At 34.9% G+C, this 20000-nt stretch overlaps 1 protein-coding gene across 1 annotated transcript in view; it reads right to left on the reverse strand.

Annotated features, from left to right (window-relative positions):
* The window catches only part of LOC145245816 (uncharacterized), an 81334-nt gene that overhangs the window by 14486 nt on the left and 46848 nt on the right, over window positions 1-20000 (reverse strand). Inside the window, exon 2 of the mRNA XM_080107467.1 lies at window positions 1755-1850. Within this exon, the coding sequence (XP_079963593.1) occupies window positions 1755-1850 (96 nt within the window). The remainder of the gene's footprint in view (window positions 1-1754; window positions 1851-20000) is intronic.

Raw genomic sequence — 20000 nt, forward strand, 5'->3', positions numbered from 1 at the left:
TTTCAAGCCCGATAATAAGGACCATTTAAGGTATCCTTATCAAGCTCTCTTCAGCCAATATTCGTCTATTTTATAACCGGAAGTGTGAAATATATATACACCTCGCGAGTTCACGTTTAAATCTCGTTTTGTTATATATATATATATATATATATATATATATATATATATATATATATATATATATATATATATAACTATATATATATATATATATATATATAGGGAGAGAGAGATAGATATATATATATATATATACTAGCAAAAGTACCCGTCGTTAACTAGGTTCAAAAACAGCCTACAGAAAATGGACTCTGATTTATGAAAGTATGATAGGTTATGAAAAGGAAGGGTTGTACAGAGATAGCTTCGAATTTGGAGGTATAACAACTAAAGCAAAATATGATGAAAGTAAAAATAAAATAGATAAACCCCATAATTTATTATACCATACCTGTTCACACTGAAACACTTATCACAATATTTTGTGGATCTATATTAAAAAACCTTGTTAAACTTTGTGACATATTTCCATTCTATGAAGGTCAGGCGCGAATGAACACCCCATAATTTGATTATACGATATTTCTTTAAACTGAAACATAATTATCAAAGTATACTTACGCAGGTAGATATGAAAAGTCTTTATTAAAGTTTTTGCCTATTTCCATTCTATGGAGGCCAGGCGCGAACGCAGACCCCACAATTTTATTATACCATCCCTATTTAAGTTAAAAAATACGTATCAAAGTACATCTATATCAAAAACACTTGTAAACGTTTTTTTTTTAATTTTTAAATTTTTTATTTACATACTTTGTGAACCAGGCGCGAACGGAGACCCCACAATTTTAATGAACCACCGTTCTGCCAGATCAAACATACCCATTCCTGTGTCTCGATACATTTGCTATCATTCTATGTAATCAGTTTTTTAAAATAGTCAACCATATAGGAGAAAATTCGTGACCACACACACACACACACACACACACACACACACACACACACACACACACACACACACACACACACACACACACCTCGAACCACTCTATTTTATATTTATCAGCTGATGCATATGAACAAAACAAAATTATAAAGATAGAGAAAGCTAAACACTGTTGAGGATGCTATAAATGATGCGGTAAGATGATATGATAGTTATGTATGGCATTTATTCCTCATCTTTTTTATTAATATACATATATATATATATATATATATATATATATATATATATATATATATATTACACACATATGTATATGTGTTTATCTCTGTCTCTGTCTGTCTGTCTGTCTGTCTGTCTGTCTCTCTCTCTCTCTCTCTCTCTCTCTCTATATATATATATATATATATATATATATATATATATATATATATATATATATATATTATTGATTAGGACTCCTAACAACCGAATCCACACACTGAAAAGTTATCTTGGATTATAATGACAAAAAGAAACCTATTTTGCCGATTCTAAAAATTCTGCCGATTCTAAAAATTCTGCTGATTCCAAAAATTCGTCCGACTCTACAAATCTTAGCAAAGTTCGATCGGCTGACCCCCACTCCAACCTAACCCTAACCCTAACCCAGACCCCCACCACAATTAGGCTTAATTTCATAAGCATTACTTCAAAATAGCATAAGCTTTAAAAAGATCACAGCTAACGCCCTCTATAAAAACAGGTTAATCCATTATAAACACTTTCGGGGACGGTTAGGAAAAACTCGGGTTGAACTTACATCTTTCTTCATGACTTCCAAGAGAAGGGACTTCAGTTCAGACAGGCTGGCATTCATCCGGGCTCTTCTCCGTTTTTCCATGATCGGCTTCGAACTCTAGACAAATGAAAAACACAAAAAATTCACTACAAACATAAAAAAAAACGCCGTCACAGAATTCTGGATTGAACCCCCCCCCAAAAAAAAAACCCCGAAACAAACTGAAATTGAGAAGCTGACAGTATTTGATCGATGCGATCATTGGACTAGACTGCCGTCTAAACGTACATATGCGCGCGTGTATCTGTGCGCACACACACAGGCACGCACAAATACACATACATACATGGGCTGGGGGCACACTCACACACAGGGGCGTGTGTTAGCACACAAACACTTGCACACATTCATATTTATGTTTTTTTTATTATATCGGTGCATGCTATTTTCTTTTCAACATTACGTGGGTATTTTTATTTTCTAAACGTCTTCTAAACGTAAATAAAGAAATTATCTAAGTCGCAATCGTCTGTGTGTTTGTATGTTTGTATGTCCACTAAAAACTTTTGTCACCCGCATAAAAGCAGCACGAACATAGTATCGTTATAAAGAGCGATCTCTAGGATACATAATATCGGAAAATTAGAAAATCTTGTCAATTATTTAATGCAGAAATGTCGTTTTGTTTGAAAGGGCCAGGTAAAAATGTTAGTTTCGACTCTGTATGTAAATCATGCATGCGCAAACGGTCTTTCGTTCTTTAATTTTAGAAAAGATAAATTTGCGATGACGTAACATCTGTGTCGTAGTTATTAAATTAATTTTTTCCTATTTTAACAAGCAATCTCTTCTCTTCATTTTTAATTCATTCTAATTTCTTTCCTTCTATTCTTAATTCTTAATTTCAATTCTAATTATAAATATAATCTTTATTTCTCCCCATCCCTTTTCTTGTTCTTTTCTTTCACTCCTCCCTCTTCCCTCTATATCCAGCACTTTAAAAGAATCTTTTTCCTTTTAATTATTTTGGCTTAGATCGTCTGACGAGATCGGCAGGATAATTTTAGTGTGTAAGTTCGTTCGTTATAGACTCCGAAATGGCTGAACAGATTTTCTTTAAAATTGACAGAACTTTAGTGTATAAGTGTGGGAGTGATCGTAGTTAAGCTTTTTCTTCGAATACCACCGATAATTACCGATAATTACCGATAATTACCGATAATCGAAACCGTTATTTTAATCTATCTTCGGTAAAACCGTTTTTTCCATGTCGTCGCTTAGCAACAATGATAGAACAACGGGCCGTGAAAATTCTACTGTGGGTAAGTTGATAGTGTTTTTTTTGCATGACGTGGTCCGTAGGTTCAAACTCAGCACGTAAATTTCTTAATCTTTTTACATATGCTGCAAAGAATTTTAGAGGACTTCAATATTTACGTGTTTTTTTAGCAGTGCAAAAGTAAATCATGTTACTGTTTTTGAACATCTATTGAATAAGCAACTGATTCTGAAGAAATCGCAAAACAATCTATACACATATTTAGTGAAAATGTGATCCAGAGGTTTCTTATATGTCGATTTAACAAAAGATAGACCCCAACAACCAAGCACAAGTAGTATGCCCGGCAACATAAGATAAGGAATTTTCCGACACAGTTGACTAATTGTAGAACTATATAGCGACAACCACATAAATTCCTACAACGAATCGATAGTCGATGTTGATCCTGTGGTTTCTTTCGCACACGGTTCAATAAATCATGCCCCCACCAAACCTCGCCAAAGTAGTTGGTTTTGAGCTGGAAGAATAGCTTCTAAGGGGACAAATAAGACAAATTGGTTTGTTGCTGGCACGGTGCATCCACTGCGTAGGGGCTACCTTGATCAGTAAGGTGTCAATCCAACAGAAATTTACTAAAATAATTTTAGGATTACAAAAAAAAAAAAAAAAAAAAAAAAATAATTGGAAATATTGGAATTATCAAAGATACGGATCAAAATAAGCATGAAAACGGCATCAAAGCAACCCCTGAGCAAAGCCGGGTAATACTGCTAGTAAAATATGAATATAAATAATTTTAACACATTTCTGGAATTAAAATTTGTGCTGATGCATCTGCTACTAGTCTCTCACTCCTAGACAAGGTTCAAAAGAGAGTCGCCAACTTGATAGGCCCTGAACTGTCATCTAAGATTCAGCCTCTGTCTCATCGACGAAATGTTGCATCCCTCTGCCTGTTCTACAAATATTTTAATGGGGAATGCTCCGACGAACTGCAAGCACTTCTACCCCCTCGACGTAAATACCCCCGACAAACCCGACAAGCAGCTAAATCCCACTCCTACACAGTAGAGATCCCTAGATGTAAGAGAGCTTTCTACTCCAGTAGTTTCTTCCCCAGAACTGCTAAACTTTGAAACTCCCTTCCAGGATTCTGCTTTCCCAACTGTACTGACATGCAGAAGTTCAAGTGTAATGTGAACCAACATCTTGCTGCCGAGCTCCCTACATAGCACTCTTGTAGCTTATGTTCCTGATAGTAGCCCGCTACATCAAAGTGGCAATGTGCCTTGTTTGAAGTGAAAATGGAATTAAAAAATAAATAAATATAAGAAACTTAAAATAACACAAAACTGAGCCTTTTCTTTTAAACAAAATAGACATTTAATTTTTTTAAAAATAAAACGTGAACATGAATTATCCTCTCGGCACATTCCAGAGGAAGATAACAGTTTTTAAGATTGTAAAAATATTTGCTTGTTTCGGTCGATAGTTAAAAATACGATTCCGCGCATATTCAAGGCGTTAATGTTTTGTGTTGTTACGGCCATTTTAAGAGAATTCCTTAGGAAATTCTTAAATTGCATTTGTTGTCTGACCCTGCTATGCACTCTTCGCATGTTGCAACTGAAAATCAGAGAATCCGCCCGAGTTGTGCACGTGCCCAAAACGTTCCTTGCGAAATCAGATGATGCGGTTCCCAGGCCTCTGGAAAGACTAATTTCGAATATTGGCGCCTACATTGGATACTATATATTTTATTATACAGCTTTATTTTTAAAAATTCATTTCTTGTAAGAAATATATTGCAGTCATAAATTACATGCAATTAATAATAGAGAGTTATTTTACACACACGCCCCCCCCCGCTAACACACTAACACACACACACACACACACCACACACACACACACACACACACACACACACACACACACACACACACAGACACACACATTAACGCATGCACACGTAAATATCAAAGCTATTAATAACTCCAAAATTAAAACGTTGAAAAGCTACGAAAACGGAAGACGTACCATTAAAACTAACGACTTATGTGCACTAGAATTTGTTTTTTTACATAGTCATCACCAATCTCAATACACACTTGCCAGCTTCTTCTGTTGACTTGGTTTTAACATTCCAGAGCGCGCTTCGTCACTCACATCTCTGACACCACTCTGAAATCGACGAACCCATCTGCTAACTCTGCTGAGATCAACTGCATCGGCTTCATAAACTTTCAACAGGCGTCGGTGAACGGTTATCAGTTTAACTTTCTTTGCATGTAGGAATTCAATGTCACACCTCTGCTTCTGACGCGTGTAATTGCCAGAAGCTGCTTTCTTAGAGTCTCACACTGTCAATATTTGCAACAGAGAGATGAAACTTTCAGGTCATGAATGCATAGGTTCAATCATTGTAAAAATGCTTGGCGCTACCGCCTCTGATCCATTCGGTTGGGTTAAAAAATAGCAAGTTTTATTCAACAGGTCATGGTGTTCTAGTTTCTATATATACATAATTAAAATTAAATTATAATTATTCTTTTTTATCTAAACACACTAGTGTTTCACGCTTATGTAATCATCACTGTACGAAGTGACAATTCATGCCAGTCGGGAGATTCGAACCCAGCCATGAAGACACCTTTGGTTCGATTTGCTAAGCCTTTAGCTCCGGGCCACCAAACAATTGTCGCGGGAATGAAGGGAATTAAGCTATAATATAAATTTCACCTGTCTGTTTAAATGTATGTATGAATATGTGTATGTATGTATGTATGTATGTATGTATGTTTGTTTGTTTGTATCTCTCGCAAAAACTTTCGACAGAGGCGACGGATTTTTATGAGATAGGTATCATTTTGAAGCTCGACCCTTGGACGACAAATATCGAAAAATTTGCTAAAAACATTACTTTCTTCACCTTCAACTGGGCACTTTTCTACAGAGAGGGGTCGATTTTTCGCCGATATTTTCAAAACTCATCGCCTCTTTTCGATTGTCTAGCCTTAATTTAAACCTACGTCACTTCCGGTTTGGCGATGGGCGCTACAGCTAACGCATCACTTTTTTTTCATTTTCTTTTCCTCTTTTGCACTACGGGGTCGATCCTGCCCGCCTACTACCATTTTTTTTGCGCTCGCAATTTTCCTTTATTTTTATTTATTTTTTTGCTCAACGATCACCCTTACACACACGTCCACTTTCTTTTCCGCCTTCGCGTCACGGGTTCGAGCCTGCCTGCCACTACAACTTTTTTTTTGCTCAACACACACCTCTAAATACCCGGGCAACGCCGGACACCCAGGCTAGTAACTAATAAACGCCAAACCGGGCGAATACATTAGACAATCTAAAGTGTTCAAACAAGTAGAAGTCGTGAACGTTGCATGAACGCTAGTTTACTATATATAAGATCCGTTAAGAATACTTAAGTATGTGCAATGTCTGCGGAATTATAACTATAAGACAGTCAATTAGCGTTCATGCAATATTCACGACTTTCGCTAGTTTGAGCACTCTAGATAGTCTAATGTATGCGCACGAATTCGGCGCTTAATAGTTTTTAATGCCTTCATTCTCGTAGCAATTGTTTAGTGACCCTAAGGTAAAGGCTTAGCAAATGGAGCAAAAGGTGGCTGCGTGGCTGGGTTCGAATCCCATTGGCACCTCGACAATGATGATTGCATAAGCATAAAACACTATTATTTAATTATAATATATATATATATATATATATATATATATATATATATATATATTATAATTAAATAATAATTATATTATATAATATAGTTATATATATACAGTCTTGGTCAAAATCATAAGATCACTTAAGAAAGTAAGCGTTTACGCATATTATCGAATTTTTAATCAAACAAATGGTTGAAACCATTGCCAAAAGGGAAAATATGATGGGGGAAAAAATGAAATCTGCTTCATTCGAAACCTTAACCCTGATCTAATAATTATTTTTTAAAAAACAAACATTTTCACCTGGTCGGAATGATAAGACCACTTTAATAAAATCGGCTAGTTTTGAAAAAATGAATACGAAAAGCTTTCTATGTTACTAAAAGCAACTTGCTAGTGGATAAATGCATCTTACTAAATTATAAATGGCAAAAGGGAAACCATTATCAGAGTTTGAGAGAGGAAGGATCTTTGAGCTTAATAGGAGTGGACTTTCCCATAGATCCATTGCAAATGAAGTGAATCGTAGCAAAACGGTCATCACAAATTTTTTAAGAAATCCAGATCAATATGGACACAAAAAGAGTCCAGGTCGACCAAAAAAATAACCCCATCACTGGATCGCCGTATTAGTAGAAGTTAAAAAAAAAAAACCTCCAGTATGAGCTCAAGTCGATTGAAAAGCCAAACAGCAGCAGAATGTAGTCCTAAAACCATCAGAAGGCATCTGAAAATGAAGGGTTTCAATCATTTAAAGCGACTGCAGAAACCACGTCTTCTTGAACAGCACAAAACTAACCGACTTAAATATGCCGCCAAATACCAGACTTGGGATGAAGAGAAGTGGGAAAATGTAATTTTCTCCGATGAGAAAAAGTTTAATCTAGATGGTCCAGCTGGTTTTCAACACTATTGGCATGATAAAAATTTGCCCAAAGAGACATTTTCAACTCGGCATAGTGGAGGAAGGTCTTTAATGATCTGGGGTGCTTTCTCGTCAGCTGGGACCCTAAAGTTGCAAGTAGTGAAAGGCCGGCAAACATCATTGAAGTACATTTCAATGCTTGAAAATGCTTCTATCAGGACTGAAGGTCCACGTCTGTGTGGAAGAAATTGGATTTTCCAGCAAGACAACGCTGCCATACACACTTCTCGACAAGCACGAGAATACTTTTCTGCAAATAATATAGAATTGTTAGATCATTCAGCATGTTCTCCGGGCCTCAATCCCATTGAAAATCTTTGGGGATGGATGGCAAAAGAAGTGTTCAAGGATGGAACCCAGTATGATTCGATAAAGGAACTTTCTGATTTAGTTTTCAGTACATGGGATAAAATTCCTTCGCAACTGATAAAAAACTTAGTCGCAAGCATGCCGAAGAGAATTTTTGAAGTAATCCGCAATAATGGAGGCTATACTAAATACTGAGACCCTTTTTAGTCATTTATAATTGCCTTTTGTTAAATAAACTATCAGTGGTCTTATCATTTTGACCAGGTGAAAATGTTTTTTTTTTTTTTTTTTAAATATTAAATCAGGGTTAAGGTTTCGAATGAAGCAGATTTCATTTTTTTTTCACATCATATTTTCCCTTTTGGCAATGGTTTCAACCATTTGTTTGATTAAAAATTCGATAATATGCGTAAACGCTTACTTTCTTAAGTGGTCTTATGATTTTGACCAGGACTATATATATATATATATATATATATATATATATATATATATATTTATATATATATGACTATTTCATTTAATCACATAAATTACTATATGAAAATATAATCTTGCTTTCCTGCTTGCTGGAAAACTGTTTCTGTAGTACCAGTTTTCTAGAATTCTGGCGAAAGAACTAACGCAGCAAATTATCGCCCAATTAGCCCCCTTCCACTTTTCGCCAAATATTTGAGACCATAATTAACCAAGTTCTTACAGATGCTAAACTTCTGACTGACCAACAATATGGATTTAGGCAAGCCCGTTCCACAGCAGACATCCTAAATGTAATATCAGAACGTATATACCAGTCACTGGACAAAGCGGGGGAGGATAGAGCGGTAGCTCTAGATATATCTAAGGCTTTTGACAAAGTATAGCATGAAGGTCTTTTCAGGAAAATCAGATCATATGGTATCACTGGAAGAATACTTAACATAATTAAATCCTTCTTAGATAAGAGAAAAATCTAGGTTGTCCTCGACGGTCATACATCTAAACAATATGATATGAATGCGGGAGTGTCACAGGGGTCTATCCCAGGACCTCTGTTATTCCTAATATTCATAAATGACCTCCCTGACAAAATTGACTGTGAGATGGGTATATATGCTGACGACACCACGCTCTATAATAGACACGACAGGAAAACAAATGAACACATATCTAAAGAAATGGCAGAAACACTAGAGGATGACCTCCGATCCGTAGTGGAATGGGGACATAAATGCATGGCCACATTCAATGCTGCCAAGGCTAAGCTTGTTTCCTTCAATAATTACAGGAAACCTTTTCTACCAACAATAGCAATGGCCAATGACTCTTTATCTAAAAGTACATCCTTTAAACTCCTCGGCCTAATCCTCTCAGGAAACATGAGTTGGAACAATTACATTAAGAGTATCGCCAGGACCGCTGCGAAGAAGGTAGGTTCTCTCTACCATGCTAGAAAGCTACTAACGCCCAAAAGTATCCTATACCTCTATAAGGCCACCATGTATGGAGTATTGTTGTCATATTTGGGCTGGTGCATCTGCCACTAGTCTCTCGCTCCTAGACAAGGTTCAAAAGAGAGTCGCCAATCTGATAGGTCCTGAACTGTCATCTAAACTTCAACCTCTGTCCCATCGACGAAATGTTGCATCCTCTGCCTTTTCTACAAGTACTTTAACGGTGAATGCTCTGACGAACTGCAAGCAATTGTGCCCCCTCGACGTAAATACCCCCGAAAAACTCTACAAGCAGCTAAATCCCACACCTTCACAGTAGAGATCCCTAAATGTGAGAAAGCCTTCTACTCCAGTAGTTTCTTCCCCAGGACAGCTAGACTTTGGAACTCCCTTCCGGGTCCCTGCTCCCCCAACTGTACTGACTTGCAGAAGTTCAAGTGCAACGTGAACCGACATCTTGCTGGCCAACTCCCTACACAGTACCCCTGATGCCTATGTCCCTGATAGTAGGCCCATACAACAAAGTGGGAATGTGCCTTGTTTGGGGTGAAAATGTAAAAAAAAACATTACGTGTAAATTTTCAGTATTTATTTCAACAGTGCTCAATATATAGGTAGAGTTAGGCATTAAGTTATAAAAATATATATGGTAATTAAGCTACACAGAATATTCCGCGTTTCATTCTCGTAAGAGTTCCTCAGATATATAATTATTTCCACAGCCAGACAACGCTGCAGTTCACAAGAGCTATGACAGCCATCCAACCAGAAGTCCAAAACTCGAGTTTCGCCCTCATTTGTCTCGTCTTGAACTTCCGGTTTGTTGGCTGTCATGGCTCTTGTGAGCTGCAACGTTGTCTGGTTGTGGAAATAATTATATATCCTCTAACACTCTGAAAGATATATATATATATATATATATATATATATATATATATATATATATATATATATATTAATTAAAAGAAACGTTTACAAGTGTTTTTGATATAGATGTACATAATAATACTTTGATAAGTATGTTTTAACTTAAATAGGGATGGTATAATAAAATTGTTCGCGCCTGGCCTCCATAGAAATAGGCACACACTTTAATAAAGACTTTTCATATCTATCTGCGTAAGTATACTTTGATAATTATGTTTCAGTTTGAAGAAATATGGTATAATAAAATTATGTGGTGTTCGTTCGCGCTTGACCTCCATAGAATGGAAATATGTCACAAAGTTTAACAAGATTTTTTTTAATATAGATCCACAGAATATTGTGATAAGTGTTTCAGTGTGAACAGGTATGGTATAATAAATTATGGGGTTTATCTATTTTATTTTTACTTTCATCATATTTTGCTTTGGTTTTGATACCCCCGAATTCGAAGCTATCTCTTTACAACCCTTCCTTTTCATAACCTATTATACTTTTATAAATCAGAGTTCATTTTCTGTAGGCTGTTTTTGAACCTAGTCGATGACGGGTACTTTTGCTAGTATATATATATATATATATATATATATATATATATATATATATATACATATATATATATATATATATATATATATATATATATATATATATATATACGAATCACAAAATAAGCAGCATTCTTTTGTCTATACATATATGTAGATATACATACATGTCTTTCTTTCTACATGTGTTTGCTGTCTACACACAATTGTTTATATATCTGTTTACATTTTCATTCCCTTACAGGTGCGATCATCGTGCAAGCACCCATCCACCCACACTCTAATAGAAATCCAAATCAAAACAAAACCGCAACAACACCACCAACAACAACAACAACAAAAACGCAGGTGCCGTGTCTCCTTTAACCGAACAAGTCTGAACATGTCTGTACGTGTCCCGGTTTCGGCGATATCAGCTGATGGCTGGGCGGAACATCTCGGTGACGTCACACAGTAAAGAGCAAGGCTGCATTTCAAACAGCTGCTTGAATCGCGACAAAAGAACACGGTGACATAAGCGGAAAAGTGAACTGGGTTAAGATTAAAGACATTATGCCTAAAAATATCTATCTATCTATCTATCTATCTATCTATCTATCTATCTATCTAATATATATATATATGTATGTGTGTGTGTGTGTGTGTGTGTGTGTGTGTGTGTGTGACCATGCCTTTCTGTCTGTGTGAGAATCAGTCTCTACCAAACTCCCCTGTCAATTTTTAGTCTACAGACTTGAAACTTGATATATAGGGGATTTGTGAAAAAATACGATTTGGTTATTAGCCGGTAAAATAGTTGCTAAGGGATCGAAGTGGAAAAAATGTGGAACTTGGCAGGCGCAAGTCGATTTAAAGTGCTATGTTGTGCATGCGCAAATATACATTTATACTTCTTACAACGTTATTTTTTAAAGATTTTGTATGCACTGGGACAAAGTATAGATGGTAACGACTAAGGCTGGAGAGCTATACGTTTTGGTTTCGATTCTAGCTGATTGCATCCTTTATATATGTATAGACACACACACACACACACACACACACACACATATATATATATATATATATATATATATATATATATATATGAGTATTGGCTGAAGAGAGCTTGATATAGATATCTTAAATGGTCCTAATTATCGGGCTTGAAACCGACGGTGCTAATGACTTGTCTCATCTAACAACTTTCTGTACACAAAATACACTATATATATATATATATATATTTAAATAAGGGAGTAGTCACCAACAATGTGTATTTGTTAACATTATTTTATTATTCCGTGTCTTGGTTTTTCATTTCAGACGTTCTGTGAAGCGTCCTCGTCAGAAATTATTTTTAAATGTGTTGGAGATGTAAAAATGGCAATTTTCGTAGTTCATTTGAAGTGTTTCCAAGGGGCGGAGGCTTGTAAGTGTTTATTATTCATTGGCATGTTCAATTTTTATTACTCTTTTATTGAATAAATAATAAACTGGTTTTCTGTAATAGTGGTCAATAACAAATAAAGCCATTTATATATTAATATATATTTATACAGTCATTAGCAGGAAGGGGGAGGGTTGTTGAGACTCAGTCGGAAGTATTCGTAAAAAACAACTAAATGAAAAAACAGATGGATCCAGACGACTACAGAACTTTCTTGCACAGATTCAACCGAGAAATTAGAACAACAATTCGTAAAAGTTAAAAATTACAAAAAAAAAAGCAAAAAAAAAGCTCATTAAGCAACAATTTAGAAAACATCCTTTCTCTCAGTTGTATCTCTTAAGATCAGATATAGAGAAAAACGTTTTCGAGCCATCCGTAGAAACATACACTCCTTTTATATCTTACTAGCGAGGGGTACCCGGCGTTTCCCGGGTGTTTGGAGGTGTGTGGGGTAGGGGTGGGGGGTTGAAAAAAGTAAGTATGAGGATCGAACCCGAACCCTTGAGGCAAAGTTGTAAATTACAGTGTGAAAAAAAAAGTGCGACGTTAACCATTGCCCCACCGCGACATGCTAACGGAAGGACGTTTAAATTTATTTAATTACTTGGATTTGGCAGGTGCCCGTTTTAATGAGTTAATGAGGTCAAGTTTAACTGCGGGATTTTTATTTTCCCAAGATGTTATAGGAAAAAGACTAACCCACATGTGGCGAGCGACAAATGTTGAATATTTATCTTCCCGAAATCGAGCAAATTAAATAGACAGGCGAGTTTCGTTGTTAACTGTGAGATATTACGATTTATATGTGATATAAAAACTTTTTTAAAGTTGTGAATCGGCCGACCGCTTCTCTGAAAAAAAGTCTTTTGTAGACATACAAAAAAAAGCGAACACACATACATACATACATACATACATACATACATACATACATATATTTTCGCTTTTATATATATAGATAGCTCTGTTTTCATAAAAGATCCTGAGAAAACTGCACCGGTAAAAATCTTACGAGACACAGGTGCGTATTAAACTCTGTTGCTAGAAGGTATAATACCACTATCAAAATCAATCTTCACGGGAGATTTTGTTTTGTTACATGGAATACAGTTGCCTGTTATAAAAGTATTGCTTCATAAAATCTATATAAAATCAAAGTTCGACCCACTTTAACAGTAAAAAGTGTCACCTTACTCTTAGGTAACGATTTAGCAGGTGATAAAGTAATGGCAGAATAAATAATTGCGGATACAGTAGAATTAAGTGAAGGAAATGACGAAGAAGAAAATAAAAACTTATACTCTGTTCGTGTATTCACTAGAGTTAAAGCAAAGAAAAATCGTTTTGAAAACATAGACACTTAAAAACCAGCTACTCTGTTAAAATTAAACGAAACCTTCTCATCACATGTTCTAGATAAAAACTAATACTATGAATACAAAATTGGATAGTACTACATTACATACTAGAAACGACACAGGAAAATTACAAAATCAACATGCTTGGGAACAAAAAAAAAATAAAAAATAAAAATAAAATAAAATAAATAAAAAAAGATACCGAACCTTGACTTTTAAAAAAGAAAATACTTCCTTTAGAAGAAGCAAGAAAGGTTACGGAATGTTTTCATATGACAGATGGTATTTTAATGAGAAAATGGCGATCAGTGGAGGCCAATCTAAACGAGGAGTAGAGAATAGCAAACCAAATAGTAATCTCAAAATTTTACATACAAGAAATACTCAGCATAGCTCACAATAATCCTTTTAGGAATAAACAAGACACATGATAAAAAAATATTAAACCATTTTACTGGCTGAATCTAAAACAATCGATTTTTGTAACTCTTGTCACACTTGCCATGTTGTCGGAAAACCAAATCAAAAGATTCCGCCCGCATCTTTAAACCTTGTTCCAGCATTTGAGAAACCATTCACTGGAGTGTAATTTGATTGTGTTGATCCTCTTCCAAAAATAATCCCCCCAACTCTTTATCTGTGCCTAAACCTAAACGTAGATTCCATGAACAAAGATTCTTTCTTAGAACTGCACGCCCGTGGAATTGTCTTCCGTTTTCCTGCTTTCCGGCTGACTACAATATGGTTGTCTTCAAGTCTAACGTAAACAAGTTCTTGATGAGCCGTTCCATATAAGTTAACAAATTTACCGAATCGATTACTATATTGCCCAATTTCTACTGTACACTCTTTAACCCTTATCCTCGAGTGGCCTCTTGGCCTTGATAATGTGTTGATTCCTGTGTAAAAAAAAAGAAAAAAAAAGTCACACAATCCGACCAATCATCTCTAAAACTTAAACCTGGCAACAATTAAAAACGACGCTATAATCACATTGGCTAATGTATACTCATTAACCCTTATCCTCGAGTGGGCTTTGGGCCTTGATAAGTGGTGACTCCTGTGTAAAAAAACAAAACAAAACCCCAAAAAGCAAACCGAAAGCAGGTAACTAATACATCCAATACCTACTAACAATTATGTGTACACCGACGCGTTTTCCCGAAGCTATTCCTCTAAGAAATATTAAGACCAAAACTATTGTTAAGACCTTTAAAAAAAGTTTTCTGGTTAGTTGGGATGCCATCAGCCATTTAATCAGACCAAGGCTCAAACTTTATGTCTGATCTATTCCAACTTGTACTGAATGAAATGTCTATCAAGCAGTACAAATCTACTATTTATCATCCCGAATCACAAGAAGCTCTTTAACATTTTCATCAAACAATAAAGTTCATGATCTAAAATTGTCTGTAGAATATGAAAAGATTTGGACGATGACGTCTATTTTGTTTTGTTTGCTGAGAAAGAAGACGTTAAAGAATCTCTTGGTTTTAGTTCGTTTTAACTTGTTTGTTGGCTATACAATGAAAAACTCCTTTAAAACTTCTAAAAAAGAAAAATGGTAAAGTGAAAAAGTAATGTACATCTCTTATATTATGTATAAAATTTTTAGGAAAAATTATATAATGCTTTTAAAATAGCACAAGAAAATTTAACAAAATATAAAATTAAAATGAAATTAAAATACGAAAAGACCAGTAAACGGCCCAGTTTTGAAGTGGAAGATAAAGTATTAGTATTTTTGCCAATTCAGTCAATCTTTACAGATATTTTGAACTATATGAAATAGAAAAAAAATTAATGAAGTATATTATATCATACGCACTACCGATCGAAAAAAGAAAAACAGAATTTTCCACACTAAATTTGCTAAAACCTTACATTGATAGGAATGACATAAGTAAAATGACGCCAATCTCAACATTAGCAAATCTTATAGACATTCATAAAAATAAAACGCATTTAGAAAATGAAAAAAATATAGTTGCTAAAGGGAAAGACATAGTTCACAGCAGATTACTGTACACGCAATAACCCTTATCCCTGAATGGCCTCCCGGCCTTGATAAGTTGTGACCTCCAGGTAAAAAAAAATGAAGTCAATCCCAACATTAACAAATATTATAGGCATTATTAAACTAATAATAATAAAAATAAATCTCATTTAGACAATGACACAAATATAGTTACAAAAGAGAAAGACATAGTTCACAGCAGTCAATTAAAAAACTAAAAAATCCTATTTACTCTAAATGGCAAATTTAAACATTCATCATATAAAAAGAGAAAATAGATACATGCGCTTTGGTCTGTGAGGATCTTTTTCGAGATGTTCCTAGAAAAACAACAATTGTAGTACATGATGTATTTGTGGGAAATGAAAAACCTGTTAAACAACATTTTTATAGGATTAATCCAATCAAGCTTCAATACTTGAGAAAGGAAATTAAAAATATAATGGAAACAGATATAACAGAACCAAGCAACAGTCAGTGGAGTTCAACTTGTATTCTTGTACCAAAACCCGATGGAACTTATAGATTCGTAAATGATTTGCGGAAAGTTAATAAAATTACAAAGACTGACTCTTTTTCAAATTCCTAGAATTGATGATTGCATTAACAACATCGGGAATTCAAAAAATGTCAGCAATTTTGACTTGATGAAAGGTTACTGGCAAGTACCTTTAATCAAAGACGCGAAAGAAATCTCAGCATTCGTCACTCCAGATGTTCTAATATCAATACAGAGTTATGCCGTTTTGAATGAAAAATGCACCAGCAGCATTTCAGAGAAAGATGCATTCCACACCACATGATATTCATGGATGTGACGTTTAAATACACGATGTAATTGTATACAGTAACACCTGGGAGGAACTTTTAAAAATTATAAAACAATTTTTAAACCTACAAGAAACAAAACTATGCATAAACTTAAGCGAAAGTGAATTCTGTCACGCGCAAGTGTATTATTTTGGACATACTGTCGGTCAAGGACAAGTGAAACCTATCTCGGCAAAAGGGGATTCTATCATAAAATATCCTGTTCCAACAAATAAAAAACAACTATTGAGATTTCTCAGTGTGACAAGGTTCTATCAAAGATTTTTAAAGAATTTTTCAACGATAGCAAGTCCTCTCACCAACCTCCTAAAACGACTGAAAAATACAAATGGAACGAATCATGCAGTAAAGCTTTTAAAATGATCAAACCGATCTTATTGGAGATCCAGCTCTTGCAACTCCAGACTTCTCTAGACGATTTAAATTACAAATTGATGCAATGATGTGGACATGAGTGGATTTCTCATCCAAGAAGATGAGCAAGACATTGAGAAAGCTATTGGATATTTTTCAAGAAAATTCAACAACTACCAAAAGAATTGCTCCACTATTGAAAAAGAATGTTTAGCTTTGTTATAAGCTGTAAAACACTTCGACGTTTATCACAATGTGACTGTAACCCTAACACTAACCCTAACCCTAACCTGTTTTAATCCGTACTGGTCACACTCCACTCAGTTTCTTACAAAAGATGATCAATAAAAATCAGAGGTTTACAAGATAGAGTCTACTCCCACAAGAACACAATATTATAATCGAATAGATAATAGGAAGAGACAACATTAAATCAAAAAATAATATTAAATAAATACACACACAAAACAACAAAAAACGATGTATATTCATAAAATATATTTATTGCATGTATTAATATAAACAGAACACACACACAAAATATTAAAAATGACAAAATTAAAAATGTATTAAATTTACTAATACCAAACTTTCTAATCCACAGAAACAGAATGAAAAATGACAAAAACTTTGAAAAACTTTCAATATTTTTGCACGTTTTTCTTTATATTTGACTGTCACTTGTAAGAATTAAAAAATAAATAACACATGATAATGTATATTTTTTATTTGAACTAAATGTCTATATTATGTATGCTTTCTATATCTGAACCCTTGTATACTAAGTTCTAGGATAAAGTTCCGAAATCTATATTTAAAAACATTTACTTTGAAAGTAGAAACTAAATATTATGGTATCCGTTCGATGTACAGATATGAATTACTAGATGTTAGTAGGTTGGTTTGTCGTTTTTGTTTTACGGCATATCAACTCTTTTCAGGTTATTTAATGCCGAATCCAAAGATTTTGAAGAAAAAATATTGAATAGAATATATTTGTTATTTTCAAGTCGGTTTCCATTTAACCCATAGTTGGGTCCTTAATAGGTACTACCACTCCGGGTCAGAGTGGACATGGGAGCAAAGCCAATTAAAGGGTAGCTCCACACTCCCCAAAGTCCGCAAGCTGGGGCCTCACCACTGGATATAGTTTAAGGTCATATCCAGGACCATGTTAGTAGGAATTAGTCATCACAATAGTACCTTTACGCTAGAAGTTTTTATTGGAAACTACTGGGCCGATCTAGATGAAGTTTTGTATGCCCCTTTGCTATGATAAGGCACAGCGAACTATTCTAATATCCGTTAGATTTCAAGTAAGGGATTAATAGTGATTAATAGGGATTAATAGGGATTAGTAAATAATGGAAAAATGACAACAAATTTAATCATATTCAACCATCAAGTTGGCATAATTCTATCAACGGGTTATAACTTTTGCCTGTTTTTAACGGGAAAAATGTTTAGACAAAAGATAATCTAAATGGTACGCAATGGCTTTTCCTAAAATCCTGTGTAATATAGACGTCCTGTTTCTACGGAAACTATAATTAAATAATGATGAAATTTGTACACAATAAAAAGGCAAATTATACATAAGTTAGAAACCAAACCCACTTTTCAAGTAAACGCTAGGAAAAATAAAGATCATCAGCATATCGAGATTAATAATAGCATCTTACATCATAGCCGAATATAGCACGATTAAACAAAGGGCAGGTTTTTACAACATGTCAACATCTAAACATCTGTAATGTGAACGCAGTGTTTCAGTCTGTCTTTCTATTCACTGATGCAATTGTAAGTTAAGATAATATACATTTTTCTTTGACATTTTCACGAGAAATCAAATGATGGCATTCAGTGTACATAAGTTTGCTTTTATTACAATGAAATTATAGGGGTCTGCGTTCGCGCAGAACAATCATAATTCGGAAAACTATGACGTTTACCTTAATTTTTATAACTTGCAAACTAAAACATTATCAGTAATATGATATAACAATACAATCTAAATATACTAGGTGTCTTTAATAAGTTTCCAGACTTTTTTGTAGAGGCATTTAAAATTGTCGTCGACTATTGAAAATTCAGTATGTTATTGCTATAATCTTATGAGATAGCTAATCAATTTTTATGATTTCAAGTTAAAAAAATGTTGCAACAGGAATTGGAATACAGCCCACTAAAGCCCGATTATTACAGCTAGTGACCAACATGTTAGAAGAAGGATATTCCAATAAATTCTGTTTTAAACTTGAAAAAATGCTTCAGATTGCTTTTGGACCATCTTGCATGAATCGATCATCATACTGATTGACCTAAGAGGTTCAAGGAAGACAGGGAGTCCGTGATGGAAGGGTGGGAGGGGTAAGGAAGTCAGAACACCAGAGTTGATTGGCCAAATAAAGAATTTCATGGATAAGGACCGCTGTGTCTTATAGAGACAATAAGTGCACAGTTTGATGGCAGTGTGAGAACTGTACACTTAATTCTTGTCGAGCAACTGAAAATGGAAAAGATTTACGCGAAGTTTGTCCCATCCTTGTCACAGACCATTTGACATCAAGATATGCATCAAGATGGTTCCTCATCCTCTCTATAGCCCACACTTTGCCCCCTGTGACTTTTTTATTACCTAAGCTGAAGGAAACCTTAAAGGCTGTCATTATGAGACAATTGAGGAGATGAAAGAAGCTTTGACGAGTATCATTGACATGCTCACACAAGAGGACTTCTATGGGGCCTTACAGAAATTCTTGGAACGGTACCATTAGTGCATTGCAGCCGGAAGAAAATAACTTTGGACGGGACTAGAGTTTTATACGTGCATTATCAGTAAAAGTGCTCATATAAAAAAGTAACCACCGACCTTCTTTAGGTGTATCTTGTCGAACTCTAAAGACTATAAGTGCACAGTTTGATGTTAGTGTGAGAACTGTAGACGCAATTATTCGTGAGAAACTGAAGATGTAGAAGATTTGCGCAAAGTTTGTCCCGAGGGTACTCCATCCTTGTCACAGACTATTTGACCAAGACGGCCATCAAGACAGTTCGTCACCCTCCATACAGTCCAGTCCTTGTTCCCTGTGACTTTGAGGCTGTAGTCATGAGACAACTGAGGAGATGAAAGAGGTTGTGACGAGGGTAAT

The sequence above is a fragment of the Euprymna scolopes genome, chromosome 23 (assembly GCF_053919585.1).
Source record: "Euprymna scolopes isolate OS-2025 chromosome 23, ASM5391958v1, whole genome shotgun sequence".
NCBI lineage: Eukaryota > Metazoa > Mollusca > Cephalopoda > Sepiida > Sepiolidae > Euprymna > Euprymna scolopes.